We start from the raw sequence: 15,600 nt of genomic DNA on the forward strand, positions 1-15,600 counted from the left end.
GCTTACAAAACTCATGAAGAGTACATCCATATATATACATACATATACAAATAATATTACAGACATTAACCAATACAATTCCTATCCCTCTTATAGAATATATCAAGATAAAGGCGAGGGTACAATAATTAATAAGCTAAATCAATACAGAACATCACAACAATAACTAAATAAATTCTTCGTAACTTCTGCGCCCATATCCTGAAAGGGGAAAAATGTAAGGGGTGAGAACATCATCCTCGAAAGGGTTCTCAGTAGAGGGTTTTTAGGAATTACTGTAATAGGATACATGAAGATAAACCGTACCAGTGATTATTAACCATCTTATGCCTCTTTTCAAAAACAACAGTTTACGATAAACGTAAAGTCAGAAATCTTTTCTGAAAGAGGAACCGTTCAATTCTCAAAACATCAAAGCATTTCAAAAAGGTTTATCTATACTGAACCAAAATAACCTTTCATATCTTATTCCAAACCAGAACCACAAAACCGAAATCAACCACCGGTCCATCTCATTCAACCACGGCCCTAGGCCCAAACAATTCAACCACAACCAATCCACCACAATCCAACATAGTTCCAGAAGCAAACACAAGTAGGAAGATACAAACACAAACAAACAGTTATTGCAAGTAGAACAATTAGCAGTTAATCACATAGGCAAACCAAGTACAATATGCATACCCAAACAATGTCACATAGATGCATATGATGCATGCCTGTCCCTAGTGGCTGATGATATCATCTGTCGGTTATAGAGCCAACCCGACAAGTCCTGGTAGCTAACCATTGGACTGTCCCTCTGTCGCGCATCCCCAACTCAAGTTATACTCATCATAAACTTTATCATAAACATGATCCATATCCATCACCCTCACTGGTGAATATTTCGGGGGCGAGCTCATCCGGGACTTTCACAGTGCCCGGCCACACTTACGACATAGGGTCAACAGAGTATCAAGTCTCAACCTGGAGCACGTGGTGGCTAGCCACTGCTACTACCCAGGGAAACCCTCAACTCCGATAGTGGAAGTGCAAACATCACAACTTATCAATATCTCAGCATAAATGCTTTCATTCTCAATCATGGATCAACATCCATCTCAGCCATCCGGCTCACGGTTCAATCCAGAACCAGCCAATATTAATAATCACACGCAGCCATTCCGGCTCACGGTTCAATCCAGAACCAGCCAATATTCATATCATTCAAAGCCATTCCGGCTCACAACAAAACAGCACTTCCACATTCAAAATCATCAAATTATGAAATCGGCATTTAAGCCATAAATCATTTTCTCAATTCATTTCACTTTAAAATCAAGTTTCAACTCTTTTCAGCCTTGGCTTTAGAAATCTCGTTTCTCAAATCATCTCAGGCTCATAAGCCAAATTTACTCAAAGTGAGTTCCCTTTTTAAAACAGAGCCACTCTCGGCATTTTCTTTCCAAACTTCCAAACCATGGCAAGTTAAGGATTATTTCAAAGCATTCAAAATCACCCATCCAACAATGGGATTTTATATCAAAAGTTTCTCGGCAGAGTCCCAAGTCTTTAGGGAAGGTCAACCTATATCAATTCCTTAAAATTCATTGAAACTCTTAAAATCATAGATTTCTCGGTTCAAGTAAATAAAATTGAATTTACTATAAAACCGGCCATACCAAATCACAAGTTACAACCCGGTCCAAAAATCAACGCATTTGAAACGAAACCGGTTCATTTGAATCAAACCACTTTCAAGTTTCTTTTTAGAACCCATTTTTCTAACTCTTCCAAAATGCCTCAAACTTGATTAATCAATCAAAAGTCTAGGTTCCTTTGAAATCACTAAAAACTCCTTTTTAATTTAAAATCGATATTGGAGCATCATTCTTTCCTTCAGTGATTCAAACGGTAAAAATAGTTCAGTTCTAAATAAGCCGAACTCAACGTATAAGGTTCATCAAATAAATTAAGCTTGAAAACATAAATATCCTTTTAGTAAATCAAATCATACAATTTCTCAATTCCAACCCTTTTAAATAACCTTACAAACAATTGTAGGATTTTGTAGAAATTTCGGCAGCACCTCCCCTAAAACTTGGACTTTTGCCACCCGGTTCGGGTCCCAACTAAACCATTTCTCATTCCTTTTCAACAGTTCAAAACCAGAAATCAATTTAAAGCAAGCTAAATCCAACAACCGCCTCAGTGGCGTATCTCAAGGATACCATTTCAAAATCAACTCAATATCAATCGATATAACTCATTTCCAAAGCTTTAAAGATACGGTTCAATAACAAATCATTTGTCCAAAACCAAATCAATTAAAATAAACCAGGCTGAATTCAAAAGTGCATTCGACTTTTCACATCATTGAAACAATTGACTCAATTCAAACCAATCCTCAACGGTTTAAACTCAGATTTCAAATCTTTAAAGAATCAACTTCAAAACGTTATATTTCACAAAGCCACACAACAACTCAGCCAAACCAACTTCCATAATCATTCAAGTCAATTAAATAATACATAAGGCAGATACAATCACCAAATACACAATATCTCACATCAGTATCCATATGTAATAATTCCAATACATAAAACATAGTTTTGGAAAGCGCCCCTACCTCAAAATGCAAATTTCATAACCCAAACGCTTCACCGAGTCCTTTTCGCCTCCACCCAAAATCAAAGGCAGCTTCAAAGCACAGCCCACACATTTTTGCAGCAGCATAAACAGCTCTAATTTACAATAAGCAACCTCGGTTACTAAACCCTAAGAACATTTATTTCGTAAATGCATTAATACACGTACAGAACAATAACGCGAGGATTTCCGAAACATAAATACCTACTCGGATAACAAAACGAGGCGGCTACAACTCCAAGCACAGAATACAAGCACGAATCCACAACCCTATGATGGACAACACCGCAATGCCTCAGCATAAGCTTACAGAGCAGCGACAAAAGGCCTTTCGACTCAGAAATTCTTACCAAAACAGAGGACTCGGTGGCTGTTTCCGGTGACAGAGGCGACGAAGGCCAGGTGCGGCGACCCCCAGTGGCTCTTTCTCCCTCTACGCGACTCAAATGACCGCTGCAGCAACAAGTCGTGACTATGGTATTCTCAGAATTCAAAAGAAATAGAATCCATTAACAAGACCTTACCAACAGTGTTCTTCCGGCGACGAAAATGGCGTTCCCCGGCAGCCAGGCAAGGCGGCACAGTTCCAGACAGCGGAAGTGATAGGGAGCACTGTGGGTATAGCAAACAGCAGCGGTGGCTCCCCAGCTTGCCCTCTGTTCGCGTTCTTTCTCTCGCTCAGACCAGATCGGCAGCGGTTGGGCTCACCAGCAACGACGGCGAGGCCACGCTTCTCCTCGCGACGGCGTCCTCCATCAATGGCGTCAGGGCTCGACAGCAATGCCGGCGACGTGAAAAGGGCTCCGACGCGGTGGCTGGACCTTAGCTCGGCCTCAAATCCGCTCTCTCCTTCGTGCGTCTCTCCTTCCCGCGCGGTCTCCTCGGCGCTGGTGCAGACGGCGACGCAACGCGATGGCTGTCCTGGGCGGCGCAGCGGCGACTAGGGACTGGATGCGACTCCAGTGGTGACGGCGAGGCAGAACGGAGACCAGCAGTGGCTACCCCGTCTCGCGTGCCCTGGCTCGCGCTCTTCCTCTCTTCGTGAAGCGGCGGCAATGGTGGCTCCTTACCGGCGCCGTTCCTCCCGTCTCCCCTCTCCTTCTTCCCGTTTCCTCCTAACCCTTTTCTTTCTTTTGCTTCATTTTACAGCCGTTGCTGCATTTTGGTTTGGGAAAGGGAAGGCGTTTGTTTGCTGCTGGGTTGGGTGAGAAAAACCGGGTCGGGTAACGGGTCGTTGGGTTAGGGTTTCATTTTCAAAAATTAGGGTTAAGGGTAATTTGGTAATTTCAATTAAAATTAGGAATAATATAATAATTGAAATCCAATTTAAATCCAACACTATTTGTATATAGAAAAATACTATTTACTCATCAATTTCACAAATTATTTTCAATAAAATGCCCAAATCCAAAAATTAGAAATAATATACTTAATTTCTTCATTTTCCAAAATAGCAGTAATAATATTTAAAATATTACTTATCTAATCCAAATCATATAAAATCTTTATTATTTCATAACTATCAACTTTATAATTCAAATATAGAAAATAATCCAATAATTATAAAATTAAATAATAATCATAACTCATCTCAAATTCAATAAATCAAAACTTGCCTTAATTATCTTTAATAAAATAATTTCTAAAATTAAGGCTGTAAATAACTATATGATTTGGGACTTACTCAAAAAGACTTTTCAAAGATTTTGGGTCTTACACAAGAAAAACAAAAACAATGAAATTAAAAGATCAGAGCCATCAGCAAATAATACTAACAAAAATCAGCAAGTAACAAATGATAAATTAAAAATAGAATTATGACAACAAATTGTGGGAAATAAACTGAATTAAAAAAATAAAACGCTAAGACTTGAAAATTTTTAAAACAGAATCATAACAACAAATTATGACAAATAAAAAGGATTTAGAAACAGAATTAAGAAAAAATCAAAAATCTAAGAGAAGGAAAGATGCAGCGAGAAGCGGAGAGACTGGACGGCGGCGCGTGAGAGAGAGAGAGTAGTGAGAGAGTGCTGAGTGAGAATTAGAGTTTTACTGTTTCGTGCTGAGGTTCCCGAAGAGTGAGAGAGTGCGTCCGTTGGAGAATTGAGAGTGAGAGTGAGAGTGAGAGTGAGTGGTTGACGGTTGTAGTCCGTTAGAGCAGAGTGAGAGAGAGTCCCCACATGCATTTCAAGAAGGCAGAGTTCCCAAGGACTGAGGGTCCAATAAGAACTTCCACGTGGCAAGTTATTTTAAAATAAATAATTATATAAAATCATAATAAATTAAATAATTATATTAAATAATAAAATCATAATTATTATTATTAGGATTTAGATACTCTAAATTTTAGATTTTCACTTTACAAGATAAAGTTAAATCTCTCACCATTAAATGTTTTCTCTCTCATGTTTTCTCTTGGTTCCACCTATGAAATAAATGGTGATAGATCATACTTTACTCTCTAAAATAAATTTCAAAATTTAGAAGTTCCAAATTCTTATTATTATGTGTTGGTGGCCTTCACAAAGTATTTGACCCGATGAACAACAAGTGTTTGTACTTTTTTTTTATGGAATTTAGTTAACATGTAGATGTTGATATTATTACTAAACCGTTTATTCTTATTTTATTTATATTTTATTAGACCCCATTTTTTATATTGGGTCTCTATAGAGTCATGAATTATTTATGTTTAGAAATTAAAAATTTTTAACATCATACCATTCATCTAAACATGCAATTACATTTTATACAACAAAAGTAGATAATATAAGTGTATAATAATATTTCAAGTGTATAAAAACCTTCCTCTAGATTTGAACAGATTTAAACAGAATGTGTGTTCCTATCTATTAATAGGTTTTGATGGACATTGCCAGAATCATTCATGATATCTTCAATGTTCGCGTAGATGAAACCTAGGAATTTATTTGCCGGTTGCATCCTGATATCTTCATAGGACAAAAGAAGAGGGCAACAATTCAGCAAATTAAAAACAAAAGAACAGTGATCTTATCCAGCAACAAAAGAATTTGCCCAGTGATATGTTCAACAAAAACAAAAACAATGAAATTAAAAGATCAGAGCCATCAGCAAATAATACTAACAAAAATCAGCAAGTAATAAATGATAAATTAAAAATAGAATTATGACAACAAATTGTGAGAAATAAACTGAATTAAAAAAAATAAAACGCTAAGACTTGAAAATTTTTAAAACAGAATCATAACAACAAATTATGACAAATAAAAAGGATTTAGAAACAGAATTAAAAAAAATAAAAAACCTAAGAGAAGGAAAGATGCAGCGAGAAGCGGAGAGACTGGACGGCGGCGAGTGAGAGAGAGAGAGAGAGAGTAGTGAGAGAGTGCTGAGTGAGAATTAGAGTTTTACCGTTTCGTGCTGAGGTTCCCGAAGAGTGAGAGAGTGCGTCTGTTGGAGAATTGAGAGTGAGAGTGAGAGTGAGAGTGAGTGGTTGACGGTTGTAGTCCATTAGAGCAGAGTGAGAGAGTCCCCACATGCATTTTAAGAAGACAGAGTTCCCAAGGACTGAGGGTCCAATAAGAACTTCCACGTGGCAAGTTATTTTAAAATAAATAATTATATAAAATCATAATTAATTAAATAATTATATTAAATAATAAAATCATAATTATTATTATTAGGATTTAGATCCTCTAAATTTTAGATTTTCACTTTAGAAGATAAAGTTAAATCTCTCACCATTGAATGTTTTCTCTCTCATGTTTTCTCTTGGTTCCACCTATGAAATAAATAGTGATAGATCATACTTTACTCTCTAAAATAAATTTTAAAATTTAGAAGATCCAAATTCTTATTATTATGTGTTGGTGGCCTTCACAAAGTATTTGACCCGATGAACAACAAGTGTTTGTACTTTTTTTTATGGAATTTAGTTAACATGTAGATGTTGATATTATTACTAAACCATTTATTCTTATTTTATTTATATTTTATTAGACCCCATTTTTTAAATTGGGTCTCTACAGAGTCATGAATTATTTATGTTTAGAAATTAAAAATTTTTAACATCATACAATTCATCTAAAGATGCAATTACATTTTATACAACAAAAGTAGATAATATAAGTGTATAATAATATTTCAAGTGTATAAAAACCTTTCTCTAGATTTGAACAGATTTAAACAGAATTTGTGTTCTTATCTATTAATAGGTTTTGATGGACATTGCCGGAATCATTCATGATATCTTCAATGTTCGCATAGATGAAACCTAGGAATTTATTTGCCGGTTGCATCCTGATATCTTCATAGGACAAAAGAACAGGGCAACAATTCAGCAAATTAAAAACAAAAGAACAGTGATCTTATCCAGCAACAAAAGAATTTGCCCAGTGATATGTTCAACAAAAACAAAAACAATGAAATTAAAAGATCTGAGCCATCAGCAAATAATACTAACAAAAATCAGCAAGTAACAAATGATAAATTAAAAATAGAATTATGACAACGAATTGTGAGAAATAAACGGAATTAAAAAAAATAAAACGCTAAGACTTGAAAATTTTTAAAACAGAATCATAACAACAAATTATGACAAATAAAAAGGATTTAGAAACAGAATTAAGAAAAAATCAAAAACCTAAGAGAAGGAAAGATGCAGCGAGAAGCGGAGAGACTGGACGACGACGGGTGAGAGAGAGAGAGAGAGTAGTAAGAGAGGGCTGAGTGAGAATTAGAGTTTTACCGTTTCGTGCTGAGGTTCCCGAAGAGTGAGAGAGTGCGTCCGTTGGAGAATTGAGAGTGAGAGTGAGTGGTTGACGGTTGTAATCCGTTAGAGTAGAGTGAGAGAGAGTCCCCACATGCATTTCAAGAAGACAGAGTTCCCAAAGACTGAGGGTCCAATAAGAACTTCCACGTGGCAAGTTATTTTAAAATAAATAATTATATAAAATCATAAATAATTAAATAATTATATTAAATAATAAAATCATAATTATTATTATTAGGATTTAGATCCTTTAAATTTTAGATTTTCACTTTAAAAGATAAAGTTAAATCTCTCACCATTGAATGTTTTCTCTCTCATGTTTTCTCTTGGTTCCACCTATGAAATAAATGGTGATAGATCATACTTTACTCTCTAAAATAAATTTCAAAATTTAGAAGATCCAAATTCATATTATTATGTGTTGGTAGCCTTCACAAAGTATTTGACCCGATGAACAACAAGTGTTTGTACTTTTTTTTTATGGAATTTAGTTAACATGTAGATGTTGATATTATTACTAAACCGTTTATTCTTATTTTATTTATATTTTATTAGACCCCATTTTTTATATTGGGTCTCTACAGAGTCATGAATTATTTATGTTTAGAAATTAAAAATTTTTAACATCATACCATTCATCTAAACATGCAATTACATTTTATACAACAAAAGTAGATAATATAAGTGTATAATAATATTTCAAGTGTATAAAAACCGTCCTCTAGATTTGAACAGATTTAAACAGAATGTGTGTTCTTATCTATTAATAGGTTTTGATGGACATTGCCGGAATCATTCATGATATCTTCAATGTTTTCATAGATGAAACCTAGGAATTTATTTGCCGGTTGCATCCTGATATCTTCATAGGACAAAAGAACAGGGCAATAATTCAGCAAATTAAAAACAAAAGAACAATGATCTTATCCAGCAACAAAAGAATTTGCCCAGTGATATGTTCAACAAAAAAAAAACAATGAAATTAAAAGATCAGAGCCATCAGCAAATAATACTAACAAAAATCAGCAAGTAATAAATGATAAATTAAAAATAGAATTATGACAACAAATTGTGAGAAATAAACTGAATTAAAAAAATAAAACGCTAAGACTTGAAAATTTTTAAAACAGAATCATAACAACAAATTATGACAAATAAAAAGGATTTAGAAACAGAATTAAGAAAAAATCAAAAACCTAAGAGAAGGAAAGATGCAGCGAGAAGCGGAGAGACTGGACGACGGCGAGTGAGATAGAGAGAGAGAGAGTAGTGAGAGAGTGCTGAGTAAGAATTAGAGTTTTACCGTTTCGTGCTGAGGTTCCCGAAGAGTGAGAGAGTGCGTCCGTTGGAGAATTGAGAGTGAGAGTGAGAGTGAGAGTGAGTGGTTGATGGTTGTAGTCCGTTAGAGCAGAGTGAGAGAGAGTCCCCACATGCATTTCAAGAAGACAGAGTTCCCAAGGACTGAGGGTCCAATAAGAACTTCCACGTGGCAAGTTATTTTAAAATAAATAATTATATAAAATCATAAATAATTAAATAATTATATTAAATAATAAAATCATAATTATTATTACTAGGATTTAGATCCTCTAAATTTTAGATTTTCACTTTAGAAGATAAAGTTAAATATCTCACCATTGAATGTTTTCTCTCTCATGTTTTCTCTTGGTTCTACCTATGAAATAAATGGTGATAGATCATACTTTACTCTCTAAAATAAATTTCAAAATTTAGAAGATCCAAATTCTTATTATTATGTGTTGGTGGCCTTCACAAAGTATTTGACCCGATCAACAACAAGTGTTTGTACTTTTTTTATGGAATTTAGTTAACATGTAGATGTTGATATTATTACTAAACCGTTTATTCTTATTTTATTTATATTTTATTAGACCCCATTTTTTATATTGGGTCTCTACAGAGTCATGAATTATTTATGTTTAGAAATTAAAAATTTTTAACATCATACCATTCATCTAAACATGCAATTACATTTTATACAACAAAAGTAGATAATATAAGTGTATAATAATATTTCAAGTGTAAAAAAACCTTCCTCTAGATTTGAACAGATTTAAACAGAATGTGTGTTCTTATCTATTAATAGGTTTTGATGGACATTGCCGGAATCATTCATGATATCTTCAATGTTCACATAGATGAAACCTAGGAATTTATTTGCCAATTGCATCCTGATATCTTCATAAGACAAAAGAACAGGGCAACAATTCAGCAAATTAAAAACAAAAGAACAATGATCTTATCCAGCAACAAAAGAATTTGCTCAGTGATATGTTCAACAAAAACAAAAACAATGAAATTAAAAGATCAGAGCCATCAGCAAATAATACTAACAAAAATCAGCAAGTAACAAATGATAAATTAAAAATAGAATTATGACAAAAATTGTGAGAAATAAACTGAATTTAAAAAAATAAAACTCTAAGACTTGAAAATTTTTAAAACAGAATCATAACAACAAATTATGACAAATAAAAAGTATTTAGAAACAGAATTAAGAAAAAATCAAAAACCTAAGAGAAGGAAAGATGCAGCGAGAAGCGGAGAGACTGGACGGCGGCGAGTGAGAGAGAGAGAGAGAGAGAGAGAGAGAGAGAGAGAGTAGGGAGAGAGTGCTGAGTGAGAATTAGAGTTTTACCGTTTCGTGCTGAGGTTCCCGAAGAGTGAGAGAGTGCGTCCGTTGCAGAATTGAGAGTGAGAGTGAGAGTGAGAGTGAGTGGTTGACGGTTGTAGTCCGTTAGAGCAGAGTGAGAGAGAGTCCCCACATGCATTTCAAGAAGACAGAGTTCCCAAGGACTGAGGGTCCAATAAGAACTTCCACATGGCAAGTTATTTTAAAATAAATAATTATATAAAATAATAATTAATTAAATAATTATATTAAATAATAAAATCATAATTATTAGTATTAGGATTTAGATCCTCTAAATTTTAGATTTTCACTTTAGAAGATAAAGTTAAATCTCTCACCATTGAATGTTTTCTCTCTCATGTTTTCTCTTGGTTCCACCTATGAAATAAATGGTGATAGATCATACTTTACTCTCTAAAATAAATTTCAAAATTTAGAAGATCTAAATTCTTATTATTATGTGTTGGTGGCCTTCACAAAGTATTTGACACGATGAACAACAAGTGTTTGTACTTTTTTTTATGGAATTTAGTTAGCATGTAGATGTTGATATTATTACAAAAGCGTTTATTCTTATTTTATTTATATTTTATTAGACCCCATTTTTTATATTGGGTCTCTACAGAGTCATGAATTATTTATGTTTAGAAATTAAAAATTTTTAACATCATACCATTCATCTAAACATGCAATTACATTTTATACAACAAAAGTAGATAATATAAGTGTATAATAATATTTCAATTGTATAAAAACCTTCCTCTAGATTTGAACAGATTTAAACAAAATGTGTGTTCTTATCTATTAATAGGTTTTGATGGACATTGCCGGAATCATTCATGATATCTTCAATGTTCACATAGATGAAACCTAGGAATTTATTTGCCAATTGCATCCTGATATCTTCATAAGACAAAAGAACAGGGCAACAATTCAGCAAATTAAAAACAAAAGAACAATGATCTTATCCAGCAACAAAAGAATTTGCCCATTGATATGTTCAACAAAAACAAAAACAATGAAATTAAAAGATCAGAGCCATCAGCAAATAATACTAACAAAAATCAGCAAGTAACAAATGATAAATTAAAAATAGAATTATGACAACAAATTGTGAGAAATAAACTGAATTAAAAAAAATAAAACTCTAAGACTTGAAAATTTTTAAAACATAATCATAACAACAAATTATGACAAATAAAAAGTATTTAGAAACAGAATTAAGAAAAAATCAAAAACCTAAGAGAAGGAAAGATGCAGCGAGAAGCGGAGAGACTGGACGGCGGTGAGTGAGAGAGAGAGAGAGAGAGAGAGAGAGAGAGAGAGTAGGGAGAGAGTGCTGAGTGAGAATTAGAGTTTTACCGTTTCGTGCTGAGGTTCCCGAAGAGTGAGAGAGTGCGTCCGTTGGAGAATTGAGAGTGAGAGTGAGAATGAGAGTGAGTGGTTGACGGTTGTAGTCCGTTAGAGCAGAGTGAGAGAGAGTCCCCACATGTATTTCAAGAAGACAGAGTTCCCAATGACTGAGGGTCCAATAAGAACTTCCACATGGCAAGTTATTTTAAAATAAATAATTATATAAAATCATAATTAATTAAATAATTATATTAAATAATAAACTCATAATTATTATTATTAGGATTTAGATCCTCTAAATTTTAGATTTTCACTTTAGAAGATAAAGTTAAATATCTCACCATTGAATGTTTTCTCTCTCATGTTTTCTCTTGGTTCTACCTATGAAATAAATGGTGATAGATCATACTTTACTCTCTAAAATAAATTTCAAAATTTAGAAGATCCAAATTCTTATTATTATGTGTTGGTGGCCTTCACAAAGTATTTGACCCGATCAACAACAAGTGTTTGTACTTTTTTTATGGAATTTAGTTAACATGTAGATGTTGATATTATTACTAAACCGTTTATTCTTATTTTATTTATATTTTATTAGACCCATTTTTTATATTGGGTCTCTACAGAGTCATGAATTATTTATGTTTAGAAATTAAAAATTTTTAACATCATACCATTCATCTAAACATGCAATTACATTTTATACAACAAAAGTAGATAATATAAGTGTATAATAATATTTCAAGTGTATAAAAACCTTCCTCTAGATTTGAACATATTTAAACAGAATGTGTGTTCTTATCTATTAATAGGTTTTGATGGACATTGCCGGAATCATTCATGATATCTTCAATGTTCACATAGATGAAACCTAGGAATTTATTTGCCAATTGCATCCTGATATCTTCATAAGACAAAAGAACAGGGCAACAATTCAGCAAATTAAAAACAAAAGAACAATGATCTTATCCAGCAACAAAAGAATTTGCTCAGTGATATGTTCAACAAAAACAAAAACAATGAAATTAAAAGATCAGAGCCATCAGCAAATAATACTAACAAAAATCAGCAAGTAACAAATGATAAATTAAAAATAGAATTATGACAAAAATTGTGAGAAATAAACTGAATTTAAAAAAATAAAACTCTAAGACTTGAAAATTTTTAAAACAGAATCATAACAACAAATTATGACAAATAAAAAGTATTTAGAAACAGAATTAAGAAAAAATCAAAAACCTAAGAGAAGAAAAGATGCAGCGAGAAGCGGAGAGACTGGACGGCGGCGAGTGAGAGAGAGAGAGAGAGAGAGAGAGAGAGAGAGTAGGGAGAGAGTGCTGAGTGAGAATTAGAGTTTTACCGTTTCGTGCTGAGGTTCCCGAAGAGTGAGAGAGTGCGTCCGTTGCAGAATTGAGAGTGAGAGTGAGTGGTTGACGGTTGTAGTCCGTTAGAGCAGAGTGAGAGAGAGTCCCCACATGCATTTCAAGAAGACAGAGTTCCCAAGGACTGAGGGTCCAATAAGAACTTCCACATGGCAAGTTATTTTAAAATAAATAATTATATAAAATAATAATTAATTAAATAATTATATTAAATAATAAAATCATAATTATTAGTATTAGGATTTAGATCCTCTAAATTTTAGATTTTCACTTTAGAAGATAAAGTTAAATATCTCACCATTGAATGTTTTCTCTCTCATGTTTTCTCTTGGTTCCACCTATGAAATAAATGGTGATAGATCATACTTTACTCTCTAAAATAAATTTCAAAATTTAGAAGATCTAAATTCTTATTATTATGTGTTGGTGGCCTTCACAAAGTATTTGACACGATGAACAACAAGTGTTTGTACTTTTTTTTATGGAATTTAGTTAGCATGTAGATGTTGATATTATTACAAAAGCGTTTATTCTTATTTTATTTATATTTTATTAGACCCCATTTTTTATATTGGGTCTCTACAGAGTCATGAATTATTTATGTTTAGAAATTAAAAATTTTTAACATCATACCATTCATCTAAACATGCAATTACATTTTATACAACAAAAGTAGATAATATAAGTGTATAATAATATTTCAATTGTATAAAAAACCTTCCTCTAGATTTGAACAGATTTAAACAAAATGTGTGTTCTTATCTATTAATAGGTTTTGATGGACATTGCCGGAATCATTCATGATATCTTCAATGTTCACATAGATGAAACCTAGGAATTTATTTGCCAATTGCATCCTGATATCTTCATAAGACAAAAGAACAGGGCAACAATTCAGCAAATTAAAAACAAAAGAACAATGATCTTATCCAGCAACAAAAGAATTTGCCCATTGATATGTTCAACAAAAACAAAAACAATGAAATTAAAAGATCAGAGCCATCAGCAAATAATACTAACAAAAATCAGCAAGTAACAAATAATAAATTAAAAATAGAATTATGACAACAAATTGTGAGAAATAAACTGAATTAAAAAAAATAAAACTCTAAGACTTGAAAATGTTTAAAACATAATCATAACAACAAATTATGACAAATAAAAAGTATTTAGAAACAGAATTAAGAAAAAATCAAAAACCTAAGAGAAGGAAAGATGCAGCGAGAAGCGGAGAGACTGGACGGCGGTGAGTGAGAGAGAGAGAGAGAGAGAGAGAGAGAGAGAGAGAGAGAGAGTAGGGAGAGAGTGCTGAGTGAGAATTAGAGTTTTACCGTTTCGTGCTGAGGTTCCCGAAGAGTGAGAGAGTGCGTCCGTTGGAGAATTGAGAGTGAGAGTGAGAATGAGAGTGAGTGGTTGACGGTTGTAGTCCGTTAGAGCAGAGTGAGAGAGAGTCCCCACATGCATTTCAAGAAGACAGAGTTCCCAATGACTGAGGGTCCAATAAGAACTTCCACATGGCAAGTTATTTTAAAATAAATAATTATATAAAATCATAATTAATTAAATAATTATATTAAATAATAACTCATAATTATTATTATTAGAATTTAGATCCTCTAAATTTTAGATTTTCACTTTAGAAGATAAAGTTAAATCTCTCACCATTGAATGTTTTCTCTCTCATGTTTTCTCTTGGTTCTACCTATGAAATAAATGGTGATAGATCATACTTACTCTCTAAAATAAATTTCAAAATTTAGAAGATCCAAATTCTTATTATTATGTGTTGGTGGCCTTCACAAAGTATTTGACCCGATGAACAACAAGTGTTTGTACTTTTTTTTATGGAATTTAGTTAGCATGTAGATGTTGATATTATTACCAAACCGTTTATTCTTATTTTATTTATATTTTATTAGACCCCATTTTTTATATTGGGTCTCTACAGAGTCATGAATTATTTATGTTTAGAAATTAAAATTTTTAACATCATACCATTCATCTAAACATGCAATTACATTTTATACAACAAAAGTAGATAATATAAGTGTATAATAATATTTCAAGTGTATAAAAACCATCCTCTAGATTTGAACAGATTTAAACAGAATGTGTGTTCTTATCTATTAATAGGTTTTGATGGACATTGCCGGAATCATTCATGAATCTTCAATGTTCGCATAGACGAAACCTAGGAATTTATTTGCCGGTTGCATCTGATATCTTCATAGGACAAAAGAACAGGGCAACAATTCAGCAAATTAAAAACAAAAGAACAGTGATCTTATCCAGCAACAAAAGAATTTGCCCAGTGATATGTTCAACAAAAACAAAAACAATGAAATTAAAAGATCAAAGCCATCAGCAAATAATATAACAAAAATAGAAGTAACAAATGATAAATTAAAAATAGAATATGACAACAAATTGTGAGAAAAACTGAATAAAAAAAATAAAACGCTAAGACTTGAAAATTTTTAAACAGAATCATAACAACAAATTATGACAAATAAAAAGGATTTAGAAACAGAAATTAAGAAAAAATCAAAAAACCTAAGAGGAGAAGGGAAGAGATGGCGAGGCGAAGAGAAGCGGAGGATGGAGACTTGGTGACGGCGGCGGGAGAGTGAGAGAGAGAGAGGAGAGTATGAGACGAGTGCTGAGGATGAGAATTAGAGATGTTTACAGAGCTAGTTTTCTCTCTCATTGAAAAAATTGGTCTCGTCCTTGAGATTTCCACTTCTAATGAAATACATGGTGTTAATCAGAACTTTACTCTTAAAATATTTAAAATATTGAAGATCATAATTATTATTATTAACTAT

At 32.9% G+C, this 15,600-nt stretch overlaps 1 protein-coding gene across 1 annotated transcript; it reads right to left on the reverse strand.

Moving 5' to 3' along the window:
• Positions 1 to 2: 2 nt before the first annotated feature.
• LOC112725452 (uncharacterized) lies at positions 3 to 10,179 on the reverse strand. The gene is made up of 6 exons (XM_029290130.2): positions 10,047 to 10,179; positions 9,507 to 9,586; positions 3,156 to 3,571; positions 2,840 to 3,084; positions 2,612 to 2,726; positions 3 to 201 (listed from the first exon to the last, which is right to left on the reverse strand). Exons 1-6 carry the CDS (start codon positions 10,177 to 10,179, stop codon positions 129 to 131), a joined length of 1,062 nt encoding a protein of 353 aa, XP_029145963.1. The 3' UTR covers positions 3 to 128.
• Between the last annotated feature and the right edge of the window lie 5,421 nt (positions 10,180 to 15,600).

This window comes from Arachis hypogaea, chromosome 2 (assembly GCF_003086295.3).
Source record: "Arachis hypogaea cultivar Tifrunner chromosome 2, arahy.Tifrunner.gnm2.J5K5, whole genome shotgun sequence".
Lineage (NCBI taxonomy): Eukaryota > Viridiplantae > Streptophyta > Magnoliopsida > Fabales > Fabaceae > Arachis > Arachis hypogaea.